Genomic DNA, 14841 nt, shown 5'->3' on the forward strand with positions numbered 1-14841 from the left:
CATGTTGCAGCTTAAATTACAATTTTGGATTCTTTGATAGTAATATTGACATTTGGAGATGAATCTGTCTCTCCCTCTGTCTCTCTCTCACACATACCGCACACACTGCTGTTAATGATATACTTTGAGGGACGGACAAAGTCTGAGGGTCGAAGCAGAACAGATACAAATCTGCACACTTGCAAAAAAAGAGAGGCACTCTCACAAACACATCCACATACAAAAATCACACCCAAGTCCAAAAGCATAATGCTCTAGTTTCATTTATTTCTCTCTTACATCATCTCTTTTACAAAACAAAAAAATCCCAAAACAGGACATTAGTAATGCTCTTTCAAAATAAAGAAAACAAGAAATAAACAGAATTAAGAATACAGTGGTTTCGTCTTTGAAAGGAGAGTCCTCAGTGTAATGACTGCCAGCCTTTTCCAATGGGAAGAGTGAATTCCGTGATGGACAAACGTAGTAATAATGCCCCACTCGCACTGCTCATTAATCATACACACAGATGCATGCGTGCACACAAAGGGAAGACAGTGGTTTTGTTCAGCTCGGCTCTTTATTGCTAAAATGTAAGCCTCAGAGATCGGTGAACCTAACTTACACAGGAACAGCTACTGTGAGGATGTGTAAAAATTCCTTGAAAATATAACTGATTTTTAAAAATATTTTACCAGGAAAAAAACTGATCAAATAATCGTTACATCATTGGCAAATGAGTTTTGTGTCACCTTACATTTGTTAAGCACAGGCCAACATGGCAGGCCAAACTTGCAATATATCCACCAGAAAAAAAGGACTAATCTGCATTACAGTGCTCTCCAATGTGGATGAGTATGCATGAACTAGTCCACCCTCAATAGTGTTATAAATTTAATACAGTATGTATTAATGATTGAGCTGTAAGTATTTAAAAAGAAATAGCATGGTTTTATATTCAGTTACTCCTTTCAAAGAAAAATCAACTCTTAAAGGGATCATTCAGATTTATTGAGGTGGGGTTGTATGAGGTACTTATCCATAGTCAGCGTATTGCCTACAGTAGATGGAGGTTGGCTCGCCTCGCAGTTTGGAGAAGCAGGAAGACAGGTATTGAAGCAGCAAAATGTATTTTAACCACCAAAAACAAATAGAAAATAAATATCAGTTTCAGTGTATGCTTTATTTAGAATATTTTCACCCCTTTACCATAGCTCTGTGCAACTTATGTACAATATGCTCTTAAAGTCACCAGACTCCATTGGAAAAAACAGTAATTTTACGTTGGAGTTGCTCGTTTACTGCTGCCTCGATCATTAAGTTTGTTTGTTTTATTGTGTGACTTGCGTGTTTTAAAGGGTTAGTTTGAGTTCACCAAAATCACACAATAACACAAACAAACTAACATATCAAGGCAGTGGTAGACCAGCAACTCCTGTCTTCTGCAAGGTGAAATTACAGTTTTTGTGAATGGAGTCTGGTGACTTGACAAAAGCATAGAGAACTGTTAAAATATTCTAAATATAGCATACACTGTATTTTCATGTGGCTAAGACACATTCAGCTGCTGCCCCTGTCCACAGCAGTACATTGCTTAGCTTCTGTGTTGGTACTCCTGTATAATTCTCCAAAATGGGAAAGCCGACTGCCATCTACTGAAGGTAATACACAGACTATGGATAGGTACTTAATATGAACACACTTTAAAAAATCTGCACTATCCCTTTAAATTTGTTAACATATATCTCTGTTAGAAGAGACAAATAACTTCTGCAATGTGTTAAAGTTAGACAATAACACATAAAAACCCAGTGTAAATTGACCGTAAAGGCAATACAATTATTTATAACATGAGCAATAATCTTTTGGCCTCCATTTTTGTTTTGCTTACATCATGCTAGGCACTGTACAAACAGTTAGGAGCCAAAATTAGAAGAACCAATCAGGAAGGAGCATGATTTAAAAAGGACACCGCAGCGTTCAACAATGAGTGATTTCACATGCACACAGTTTGAGATTGCAGCTCATATCCTGTTGAGGTTGTAATCAGGATAAGCATCATCATATTCCTTACAGCAGCATGGCTGTATTTGTGAATAGCCAAAACACAATTGTGTTAAAGGAAACAGAAAAAAGGAAACCACTTATATTGCCTATCTTTAAATGCTTGTTGTTCAGACACACCAACTCATAAACTTCATAATAAGAAGATAATATCATAAATCTGCATGTAAACACACTCAATGTTGCTTCCAGGTAAAAGTTCACACACAGAAAGTGAATTTCTTGACTCTGTGTCCCACTATGATTCAAACTTGATTTGAATGGGCCTCAACATCAAGTCAAATTCACACACTTACACACACACACACTCACACACATTTACACACACTCCTGATTTCAGAAACACAGATGTGCTGTACATTTCATCACACGTCAAAGACTGACTGACTCAGCCACAGAAAAAAAGAAAAGAACAGAAATAAAAAGAATGAACAGAATGATGCTCTCATTGTTCATTTAATATTACAGTATATCTGATGCAGCACCTTCAGAGTTTAAAGAGTGGAAATAGAGAGATGAGAGTGATGATGACAGGAGGAGGGAAAGAGAGAAATGATGATGGACCAGTGATTTCATTTTAAAGGGACACAGACATCATCTTTGCATACTGTGACAACCCGCCCCGTGATGGCAGATTGTCTCACCGCATCTCTATCAGCGAAATGCGATCGAACATTAAATCACAATTCAGTTTGCTCAAGGCCCAAAAAGATGGCGACAGGAGGAAGTGGAGGAGGAGGAGGAGGAGGAGGAGGAGGGGTAGAGGCGAAAGAAAATCAATCAGGCTGTCTGCTTTCACCGCTGACATCCAGAGTAGATTTGTCATCCCTCAGCTGCCCTCACTGCACTGTCATATTCACAAGTAGATATTTGAATTTATATTAAATCTTATTCATCTTTTTCCTCCTGACTTCTGAGGTGTAAGGATGAGCCCACACATGGCAGATAGGAGGTGGGGAAAATGGAGGACATGGGTGTCAAAGGATTGAAAAAAGGTGACTAGATCTACCAGGAAGGAGGATTAAGACCGGGGGTAAAAAGGGAAGACAAAGGTGGGTGTTGAGTGTATTTCTACAGCTGTTGAACATTTGAATGCACTGGTCCGTTTGGCGAGAAGAGACAGACAAAAAGGGAGAACAGTTAAGGACAGACAGAGGAAGAGAATATTTGGAAAGTCAGTGGCACCAGTTTGCCAGTCAGTCGAGTAACGATGGCTTCTGCATGACCCCACATAATCTTGGGTAACATGTCTCTTCATTTAGAACAGGTCTTTGTTGTTTTTCTCTACAATAACTTTTTTCTACGTGGTATTTTAGTCTCTTCAGTGTTAAAAGAGTTCACTTGTGGCCTCTCGGTCAATCTGGTTCATTTGTGAGATGTGCCGTGGGCCAAGGTGGGTCACCAAAGGTGGGCAGGCCAATGGGAGAGTGAGGCAGAGTGGACAGTGGGAAGAGCCATCACCAGTTCATCATAGAGTTTCTGTTGAGGGTCATGAAGAAAACTTGGCTGCTACCTCCCGAACGCACCGATGCAAAGAATACCTACACAAAGAGAATATCACAAACATTTTCAGTCCTCAGATCACAGATAGTTTTGCTATTTTGAAAGTAAATTTATTGTTGTTTATAAAGCAATTATGTCCATGTATCTCAAGTAAAGTGAGTGAATAAAGTGTATTTTAATATAAAATTTGTGCATTTAAAGCATTAATTCTTGCCTAAATGCACATATCTGCGCACACACCTGCTTACATTTGGATAGACAAAGTTGTATCTAGGCTGAACTGCCCATAAAAACAAATTAACGCCACTCGATCATGTCTGTCCAAACTCATTCATAGCCAAGAGTAGTCAATACTTCAAACATACAGTCATGGAAAAAATTATGAGACCATTGTTTTCTTTAGTTTCTTGTTCATTTTATTGCCTGATACAACCAAAGGTAGATTTTTTTGGACAAATATAATGATAACAACAAAAATAGCTCATAAGAGTTTAATTTAAGAGCCATTTTGCATGGTTTTCTTAATAATAACCAATATCGTTATTAAGAAAACCATGGAAAATGGCTAGATATCAACTCTTAAATTAAACTCTTATTAGATATTTTTGTTGTTATCATTATATTTGTACAAACAAGTGTACCTTTAGTTGTACCAGGCATTAAAATGAACAAGAAACTGAAGAAAACAAAGGTGGTCTAATAATTTTCCATGACTGTAGATGTTGCTGCAAAGAAGCTACATATTCTTAAAAAGTGGTCGGCAGCACAGAATATCCAAATATATCTATAGTATCCAAATATCTAAATGACCCCTTATGGGGCTGAATTATGGCAGGAAAAGTGTATTTTCAGAACATTATGATGTCAAAGTTGAAGTTGACCTTTTGGATATAAAATGCCATCACTTTATTATTTTATCCTATTAAACATTTGTGTAAAATTTTGTCATAATAAGCAGAGGAATTCCTCTTAACATATTTTGACCTTTAAGCTAAAATCGAATCACTTCATCCTTGAATCTGAGTGGATGTTTGAATAATATATGAAGAAATTCCCTCCAGGTATTTCTGAGATATCGTGTTCATATGAATGGGACGGACGGACAACCAGACAGAGCATAATGCCTCCGGCCATGGCTGTCGGTGTGATAAATAAAGAGTGCGTTATTGTATACCTTGTCATTCCGCTCACAAAGGAATTTGAGTCTCTGGGCTCTCTTGTGCATAAAGACTCCGTCCAGATGTCCTGTCTCCACAGAGCGGATCTCTATGGCTTTCTCACCCCAGCCCATAATCTGATTAGAGTGGATATAGGCTGGAAAAGAGAAGCATAAATGACAATAGAAAAAAATATTAATAAATATATATTTCTCAATGTATTTAATTCTGGTTACATTTTAATGAGAAATAAATATACCATGAGGACATCCAATAACTAGGGCTGGGCGATATATCTGATTATGGAATTGGACCATATCACATATATCGATTTAGTTCAAATTGTGCACTGTGATCCTTGCTCCTGGCAAGCTGCAGCCTTTATTTAAGATATATTTTATTCAAATGTGCACTTTATGGAGCTTTGATTTAAAAAAAAATTTTTTACTCCTGTTGTTATACAGTATTTATGTTCACTTAAATAAACGGTTCCAATAAAACTGAACATTTGCTCTCACTTTGCGATAAAAATATCGGGATGTACATCGTATATCGATATACAGCCTAAATATATTGGGATATGACTTTTAGTCCATATTGCCCAGCCCTACCCATAACCCAGAGCATCAAAATGCAAATCTGAATTAATAGGCAACAGTGAAAAGTGATGCTTAAACCACTGTCTGCCACATGGGGGCAACAAAGTACAAGAAATTGTATTTTCTATTGCCACAGTATTCATACATGCATGTACACATTTCTGTATTGGACTTTCTATCTCTTTGTTTCCGTCTCTTTCTTTCTCTTCCTGTGTCTCACGTGCTCACTTCTACATTTCCTATTGATTGTTCATATCCATTTTCCATCTTCCTAAAAACTTTTCCCCACAATCCCCTTCTCTCTCCCCGCCCTTGTTCCCTCTAAGCAGCTCTGGAAGCCTTAGCTGATGTTATAAACTAATTTTTGAATGCAATTAAACCTTAAATGAACCCCCATAAGCTCAGTTCTCAGAGAATTAATTACACTTTTGATCTGTGTTGCAACACACATACACATTCAGGCACTGAAATAGGTCCTGGCACTTATCACTGTAGTTATCTAAACCTATTAACTTTAATGATTTTTTCCTTACATCTCTCAACTGGGTTGAGCGCTATGTTGCTTTAATGACTTCAGCGCTGGCAAAAAATCCATTTAAATCAACTAAACACATAAAAATTCTTGTGTGTGTGTTGGTCGTACCAACAGAGGTAGGCATCTCTCCCCACTGTAGCACCACGTCCTTGGTGATTCGCCCGTAGGTGTTGACGTAGACGCCCTCGTCCTCGTAACACAGCAGCATCTCCATTCCATCAGTCTTAGGGAGCACCACGATGGCATGAGGCGTCACCTGGCTCTGGATCTATCGCAGATACACACACGCACAACATTTCAGAGGCTTTAATTAAATCCGTCAAAATTAATCATAATCTACACTAGATTAAAATATTACAGAGGCATCGTCATGGGCATTTAATGCAACAGAATTTGGCTGGATTTTTGGCATTTTTTTGGACCGGTCTGCATACTGTAATCCTCTAAAGAGCAAGTTTGCGGACATTGACAAGGCTGCCAAATATCAGGGACATCAGTGCATCAAAAGGTTCAGACTTTGGCTGGTCGTCTGAAAAGCCTTGTTCTGAATAATAAGTGAACGGACAAACTATAGTACTTTTCTTCGACCTTAATTAACAGAAACAACATCAGAAAAGTTGGAAGCAGTAGCACACAGAGAGATAACTTGAATCTGTGTAGATTACCCAAAGTGAACCCCATTACTTAGAATCTCCTGAGGTGTGGCTCAAAACTACACGTCAGGAGCACAACAACACATCATATACAGTAAGTAGAATGAGTGATGAGGCGATGAATTAACTAATCTTGACCCACATGAAACTGCACTACACAAGAACTCTGCAGAAAGGGAACACACTAATTGCCACACTTCTGCTTTTCTCGATTTAAATTTAGAAAGCATTGCATCATGTATGAAAACGGCAGCACTGTGACTAGGCCTGTCACAATAACCACATGTTGTTGGACGAGATATTGTCCCAGAAATAATAAAACAATATTATTGTCATTTTAAGGCCATTTAATGCCACTGACATAATATGATTCAAATAATGACATAATAAAGCAACCCCCCGCCTCAAAGAGCAATTAACTTTTAATTGTGTTTGTATGAGGAGCTGCCTGAGCCCCGCCCACACAGAAACTTGAATACAGAGCGTAGAGGAGAGGACAGAGGCAACCAGAAATTACAGAAAATGTTTATCAGAAAAAATGCTTAGAGGCTGCAACCAATTCTTATAATAGTCAGGAAAACCCCAAAAATGTAGGTGATATTCTTATGTAAATAAACAAGCAGTATTGCATGAATATTGGAGCTTTTGTTGAGCTTGATAATTCGATATTGTAATTATTGTGACAGGCCAAACTGTAACATAACAAAACCACTACATCATACTGTGGAGTTGTTGGTTGGTGAGTGAGAAGTGCTTTTTAAAAATATTGTTCGGTGTGTGATAAACATTTGACAGCAGTTTATTGTATGAAATAAACTGCTGTCAGTTCAGAACCTTGTGATGTCTCCTGTGGGTAAGATGAATTTATTCATGTGACCTGTTTCTAGCTAAATTGTCCATTAATCTCTACTCTAATGAAGTGTACTGCACATAGACACATGTAGTACTTCTGTGCATCAACTATGGGGTTTTACTAAAGATCTATTGATCTAGTCTAAAGGGTGGATGGCAGGATGTCACCTTCATCTGTTTGGCACACTGGAAGAGAAGTTGGCAGGGAAGGAGAGAGAGAGGAAGCATGGATTAAAGGCAAAAATCACCTCAAGAGGAACAATCTATGATCAGGCTTGTGGGGCACTCGCTGTCAAGCATGGACTCAATTGAACAGAGGCTACAATTGCGTGTCCTCACATCTGTATTCAGCGGTTTATATTTATTGAAATATTGCCACTAAATCAAGACTTTGGCTGAACTGTGTTTGAACTTGATTTGGGTAAGAGGATGTGATTAGTGAAGCCACCATGGAACAAACTAATCTGCATGCAAGTACCAAAACTGATTTGCATTCAAACACGCACTTGGACAACTACTGATGGTGCACGTAGCATCCATGAGTGACTGAGTGACTTGAATTTACAACTGACTGCATGCTGCCATGGGAAAAAGAGGTGTGCTACAAGAATACGCTGACTTGTTGACAGCAACTAAACGTGTTGCAACAGGAGTTTAAAGGAGTTGTTACTATACAATGCAACATATTTAGGAAAACAAAGAAGTCTGATATCATCAATCTTTTTTTCTTCTCACAACAGTAAATCAATCAAAGAGGTAATTTGTCAGAACAGACAGTGCAGAGTCACTGTTCATCTTGGCACAGGACAGTAGTTGCAGGAAATATAAGGAAGTACTGAAAAATACAGTTTCCCCTCCAATGCCTTACATCATGTGTGCCGTTCAAATGCATGAGAAGTGAGAGAGCCTTATTCAGAAAGCATGTTTGTTGAAGACACACACACACACACAACACTTACATGGGAGGGGATGTAGATGTCGTAAGGGTTGCCCGAGTCCACGTCAATTACATGGAAGCCCACACTGGAGCCATAGATGACCTTTAACCTCTGACCTTCCTCCACCGTCAGGTCAACCAGCTGGGGACGGTGCTGCAGCTCAGTAAATGACTGAAGGAGAGGAAAAAGTAGGAAATAGTGAGATCCAGTCAATGAATAAGTCAATGCCTGGCCTGGAGTCATACAATCTATTCATTCTACATCTATACATGTGCAAAGTGTTTATTTTTGTTAGTGTTAATTTGTGCAAAGTGTGAGCATGCATGTGATTCCGTACCTTAAAGGCCATGAACTTGTGGTAGGGTTTGGGAGCCCAGGCATAGATTTCCACAGAGTTCTTCAGAGCAATCACCAGGAACTTAATCCTCTCATATTTTACTGGAAACAGGACATTGACACTCACACATTAGGAAAAAATCAACAGCCGTACTCACTTCTATTATAAAGTGATTGATGTTTCTCAAAATTAGGGCTGCATTAATTATAAAAAGCAGTCACGCATGTAATATGAAAAAAAAAAAAACAGCCAGAAAAGGTCCTTGGGTTATTATAACCAGATTACAATTCTATTTTAATAAAAACAGAAGATAAAAGCCCATATTTAAGGCTGTAAAGCAACTTCCTTAAAAGCATTAAGTGATCTTACTGGCACAAAATCTAAGTAACTGGTAAAAAAAGAAGGTAAATCCATTTAAAAATTGTAAAAAAGAAATGGCAGCATTTTAAAGCTTTAACACAGACTAAATAATATTAGTCAACATTTCTAAGAAGACCACATCTGTAGTGCATTATGAGGGGATTCATGGTGAATTATGATGCATTTATGATGCTTCAAGACTATACTCATAAACACACATAGTGCTGTCTGATGGACTATATTAGCCGTCATAAAACATTATAGTCGTACTTGTAGTAGTAGTAGTATACCAGTATGTTCATGTGCTCTTGACTAGTTATAAAAAAGAGGGATAGGGCCTAACATACAGAATACAGCATAAATATTAGCCTTTGCAATTAATATTTTTTCCATTCATGAGTTACACACAAACACAGCGATCCTTACCAACTTTATAATGCACGCAGCCCTCCAGCTCTCCAACTGTAATCCAACCCTGCTTCTTCTCTACTTCTGGGTCGTTGTGTAATATTCTGTTCCTCAACCAGGACAAGTAGTAGACACGTAACTTATTCTTTTTCCCTGAGAGGGGAGGGACAAAGGGATCAAATTTACATCAGTGTCTTAAAACACAACATGCATTGAGGATATCAAATCAAACTATCCAGATGTAAGGATGAGATAGCAACATACTCATGTCATGATATAATCTGAGCTACAAGCTCTGTTCACATACTGTGCTGTGTACAGGTGCATCTCAATAAATTGAATATCATAGAAAAGTTTATTTATGTCAGTAATTAAATTCAAAGTGGAAATAATACATTATATAGATCCACTACACACAGAATGAAACATTTCATGTCTTAATTCATTTAATTTCTTCTAATTATAATGATTATGACTTAAATTTAATGAAGACCTAAAATTCAGTGTCTCAAAAATATGGAAATGTTGGCCTCTGAAAAGTATGTCCATCTATATGCACTCAATACTTGGTTGGGGCTATTTGACTTGAACTACTGGAAATGGATTCTTCTAATGTATTAAGATTCACCTGTATATAATGCACTTGCATATGTGCAAGTGTGTCTGCGATAGACTTACCAGAAATGGTGACCAGCACATTGAGCCCCTCCAACACATCCATCTGTAGGAAGCGGCGCCTGGTGATCAGGTTATAGACTTTTCCCTGCCCGCTTCGGTCAAGCAGCATCAGACCATTCTCTGTCCCCACCAGCAGGTTCACACCTGAACACACACACACACATGCATCCAGAAGTCAGAGACACAGAAAGATATCTGGGGCAGTTCAGATGTTCTTGTGTTATGAGAAAGGATGAACGATGTTCCTTCTTACCCCAGAGAGCAGCACACAGGATCTCAGAGTTGAAGCGTTTCTTGTATTTGCGGATCTCTGGTGTGTCACTGTGGGGTCTGATGTTGGTCGGGTTGACGTTGACCACAGAGATCTTTCTGGCTTCGCTCAGTCTGGCCTGCTCCTGCCTCAGCAGCTCGTTAGCAAACATTGCTGGGATACCATTGGAAAGACATAACTGATTAAATATCTGTTGGTGACAATAAAAAAGGTTGTAGCCAAAGCTCTCCTATGCTTTGCTTACCTTCTGCTGAGGTGTCATCGTCGTTTTCACTCGGGGAGGTTTGATAGACACGTGGATCAACAAATGGGGTGAAGGATGCTTTGGACCCACCCAGACCAAACTGTTAGACAGACAACAGTAAATAGTTAATGAGCAGCGACCTACTTAAAGTGATAGTTCAGATTTATGAAAGTGGGTTTGTATGAAGTATTTATCTACTAAAGCTAATTGGTAAATGGAGTGCACTTATATATAGCGCTTATATCCAAAGTGCTTTACAGTACACACTGCACTCATTCACCCATTCACATACACATTCATACTGGTGGCCGAGACTACCAGGGCACACTGGTGCCACCTGCCACCATTGGGAATTCATTCACACACAGATGAATGCAGCATCGAGAGCAATTTGGAGTTCAGTGTCTTGCTCAAGGATACTTCGAAATGTAGGATGCCATGCTCAGGGATCGAACCATCAACCCTCCAATCATTTGGTGACCACTCTACCAACTGATCCACAGCCGCCCCTGTTATCTATGTTCTTGTTAAAGCCAACCGACTCCATTGACAAAAACAGTTTGAAATTTGTAATTTGTAATCAGTTGCTGTTTTGTGTCATTATGTGACTTTGGTGTTTTAAAGGGTTAGTTCATCACACAATAACACAAACAAACTTCATGGCGGCGGTAGACCAGCAACTAAATAAAAATAATATATTATGTAATTATGTTAAAAAAGGTTATTTTATTTGGTAAATGCAGCACCTGTTCATGTCATGAAACTTCAAATATGATGTAATTTATAGCTACTCTAATAATGCATTTTTAGATTTTAAATAGCATTTTAAGTCGTATTGCATCCATGAATTTGTGTGTGTGTGTGTGTGTGTGTGTGTGTGTGTGCGTGTGTGTGTGTGTGTGTGTGTGTATGCGTGTGTGTGTGTGTGTGTGTGTGTGTGTGTGTGTGTGTGTGTCTGACCTCAGCCATGTCGCCCAGTTCCTGCAGGGCTGAGGTGGGCGTGGCTGATGGAGAGTTGCTCTGCTGCACCAGGTCAGGGAGGTTCCCATGGTTACTGTGATTCCCGAACCCATTACTCTCAGTGTGGCCACCTCTCCTCCTCTCCTCTGCCTGAAAGACAGAAAAAAAGAGAGATAACAGTTTAGAAAGAGCAGATATAATGAGAGGAGGGGTTACAAGTAAAGACAGAAAAAAGAAGTGAAAGTGGGGATGCGATTAATTCAGTTTAATAGGAAAATATAAGCAATAAACAGAATTTTCTCCATTTGTTCTCGTTCCCCTCCCTCTAAATCCATGTGTCTTGTGTGTGTGTGCACATTCATCACCTCTCTCATCACCAGAGTCCCGTCCTTGGAGCTATTATAGGCATCTCCCAGAGAGTCCTCTGTCAGCCCTCCATACGACTCACTGCTGCTCTGCACTGCTGGCCTGCAACACACACACAAAACACACACACAGACCCCATTATTTACAAAGCAATTCTTCCAAAACTATAGTGACAAGCTGCTGGCATGGCACATATTCCAAAGACATGAATATCTTAACACAAATGAATACTGACAAGTCCAGCTTGAAAAAAAAATAACACAGAGAGGGAAAAACAAAAACAGAGGGGACAACTTACATGATGCGAGGAATGTCGCTAACAGCAACAGTCCCATCATGCCCCACTGTCTCCCCATCCTCATCGCTGCTCTCTGAATCTTCACTAGAGGACGAGTAGTCGGTCACCTTTATTAAAATGCAGAAAGAGGCAAAAGAGGGAGAATTGGTCAGAAACCCTTGGGGAAACACCACTGTGATAAGACCAGCTATTAGAGTTGCATGTAAATTACACTCTACATTTTGACATTTTTAAAATCCTTATAGTCGATTTTTTTAAATTAAAGCTACCATATGAAGTTTTTGACAATTACAGCATTTACCAGTGGGTCCTTGTTTTGTTTGTACATGCATGTACACAAGCATGCAGGAAATGTTTTGCATAGTTCTGCTGCTGATATCTTGACAATTTCTCAACCTATCACTCTGACAAGGATTTATCCTCTGGGGAAACTGGCCAGTATTTTAGGGACTCTGGTCTTGCCAGTGGTTTTGCAAACCCAACCTCAAGCAAATGACTGTCTGCTGTAAAGTGTGGTGAAAATCTGTGGCAACTAAAAGCAGCAGCATGACAAGCATCTCAAACAGAGTCATGCATCCAAGTAGGCAAGTGTGTGGCCCTGCATAAAGCCATAATGGACGGCTGTATTTTAGACTAAGACTACAATAAATATACATTTTGTCATCATCATCTCTATTAAAAATGTCTTTGTACCTTGACTGGAGGTCTGCTGCCCTCCTCCACCCTCAGCTCTCTGAGCTCCTTAGCCAATGCACTTAGGTCCTAAAGAGAGGAACAGAAGGAGAGAAGAAAGAGACCAAGTCAGTCAGTTTCTCAGTTACCTGAGGACCTGAGAAGTGAGAGACCAAATCACATACAGGGAGCAGAGTGGGGCAAAGATTAGGACAAACCATCAGCATCATGACATGAGGACAACTGACTTGTTGTCACACAAACACCTGGGCCCTGTAGGTGAACAGGAACAAAAGTGCCAATCTGAGATCATTTTTCTGGTGAGCCAGACTAAAATGCTTATTTTGTGATATCAGAAATGATCACAGATCAGCACTTTTACTCGCCCACGAGCAATAAATCAACTATGTGAGGAGGAAAGACAGATAATCAGGCTTGATGTACTACTGGAGTGCAGCGTCAGTCTGCACCCCCTCTACCAGTAACCCCCATGCCAACTGGCCCGTGGTTCCTACCCTTCCCTTCCCTCCCCATTCAACCCAGCCAATGGATCAGACCAAATCATGCAGACGGGAGGGGGAGGACCGTCATACACGGTGGGCTTACCAGCTCCTCCTGATCAGTAACCGTGACAATAGAGAAACAGGAAAAAAAATTCAGAGACCGTTCAGGTGCTTGGCAGTTCAGGTTACATACACTCGCACACACACAAACACACACACACACACACACACACACACACACACACACACACACACACGCATACACGCAAACTCGCACAAGCACGCGTCCACATACGATCCCTCAGGTATGTGTGTAGAAGCACACATGCACTGCAAGCGCCGTTGCACTCTGAGATTTTAAAGGAATAATTCTCCTTTAAAATTACCATTTGTATTTCAGTAACCCACCATTGCTTAGCTTAAATTCTTGAAAAAACTTTGAAAAATTAAGTTATCTTAAGGTAAAGGAATTCAAGGTAACACGTTGTGAGTATTTGATATGCAAATGGTCATTTTAAGATGGAAGTATTCCTTTAAAAGAAACAACATCATCTCCTTGTGAAACAAACTAACTTCACCATGCCAGGGGGAAAAAAGATGGGCTCTGAAGATCGAGGCAAAGGAAAACCGGGTTAAAGAAAGGGGGACTCGAGTGTCACTAACCTCATCTATGGCTTTCTTATAGCTCTGAAGAATGAAAGGACAAAGAGAGGGAGGCAGAGAAAGAAAGAACCAGATGAATGGCAGAGAAAAGGAGAAGAGGCCCTAGAAGATTCCCAGAGAGGAGACTGCTGTGACAGAAAGTGAATGCGTGTGTGTGTGTGTGTGTGTGTGTGTGTTTGTGTGTGTGTTGTGTGACTCACTGCAGGTCTGCTGGGTCTGGCTGATTCACGGCCCTCCTCCTGTTTGGGCTTTGCCTCCTGATTGGCTCCTGGAGGGGATCCTTCCTGCTTGGCTTGACCTATCAGAACAAAGAAGTAATTAAGACACATAAACATCTAGTTGTCTGAAACTAAAACATCACAGATTGCAATAACTGACTAATTCTTTGTGCCATGCAGTAGATTCAATTAGAAATTGTACAAAGACAATACAGTCATGGAAAATAATATTAGACCAAGAGCTGACATTTTCCATGGTTTTCTTGATAGTTCATCATTATCAAGAGAACCATGGGAAATGGCTAGATATCAGCTCTTAAATTAAACTCTGTAAGTTTAGTTGTACCAGGCATTACAATCAACAAGAAATTGAAGAAAACAAGGGTGGTCTAATAATTTTTTAATGACTGTATACCTGTTCAAACTGATTAATAGAAACTAAACTCAAATATACACCCTGACATCTGAATTTGACAATTATCACATTAAAATCATCACACTGTGAAAAACTGTGCCTGTCAGGGTGAAAGCACATTGCCATTCATCAAATAAATTTTAAGCTATATTTTTCTTACCCTACATT

At 39.5% G+C, this 14841-nt stretch overlaps 1 protein-coding gene across 1 annotated transcript in view; it reads right to left on the minus strand.

Annotated features, from left to right (window-relative positions):
- Positions 1-247: 247 nt before the first annotated feature.
- Positions 248-14841, minus strand: part of tnika (TRAF2 and NCK interacting kinase a) — a 71204-nt gene continuing 56610 nt past the window's right edge. Inside the window, exons 20-33 of the mRNA XM_059354058.1 lie at positions 14241-14338; positions 12896-12964; positions 12203-12309; positions 11904-12006; positions 11539-11688; positions 10579-10678; positions 10317-10487; positions 10064-10207; positions 9404-9538; positions 8618-8718; positions 8302-8451; positions 5946-6105; positions 4721-4860; positions 248-3584 (exon numbers count right to left, since the gene is read on the minus strand). Coding sequence (XP_059210041.1) covers positions 3501-3584; positions 4721-4860; positions 5946-6105; positions 8302-8451; positions 8618-8718; positions 9404-9538; positions 10064-10207; positions 10317-10487; positions 10579-10678; positions 11539-11688; positions 11904-12006; positions 12203-12309; positions 12896-12964; positions 14241-14338 — 1712 coding nt within the window. The 3' untranslated portion in view covers positions 248-3500. The remainder of the gene's footprint in view (positions 3585-4720; positions 4861-5945; positions 6106-8301; positions 8452-8617; positions 8719-9403; positions 9539-10063; positions 10208-10316; positions 10488-10578; positions 10679-11538; positions 11689-11903; positions 12007-12202; positions 12310-12895; positions 12965-14240; positions 14339-14841) is intronic.

This window comes from Centropristis striata, chromosome 16, assembly GCF_030273125.1.
Source record: "Centropristis striata isolate RG_2023a ecotype Rhode Island chromosome 16, C.striata_1.0, whole genome shotgun sequence".
In the NCBI taxonomy this organism is placed as follows: Eukaryota; Metazoa; Chordata; class Actinopteri; order Perciformes; family Serranidae; genus Centropristis; species Centropristis striata.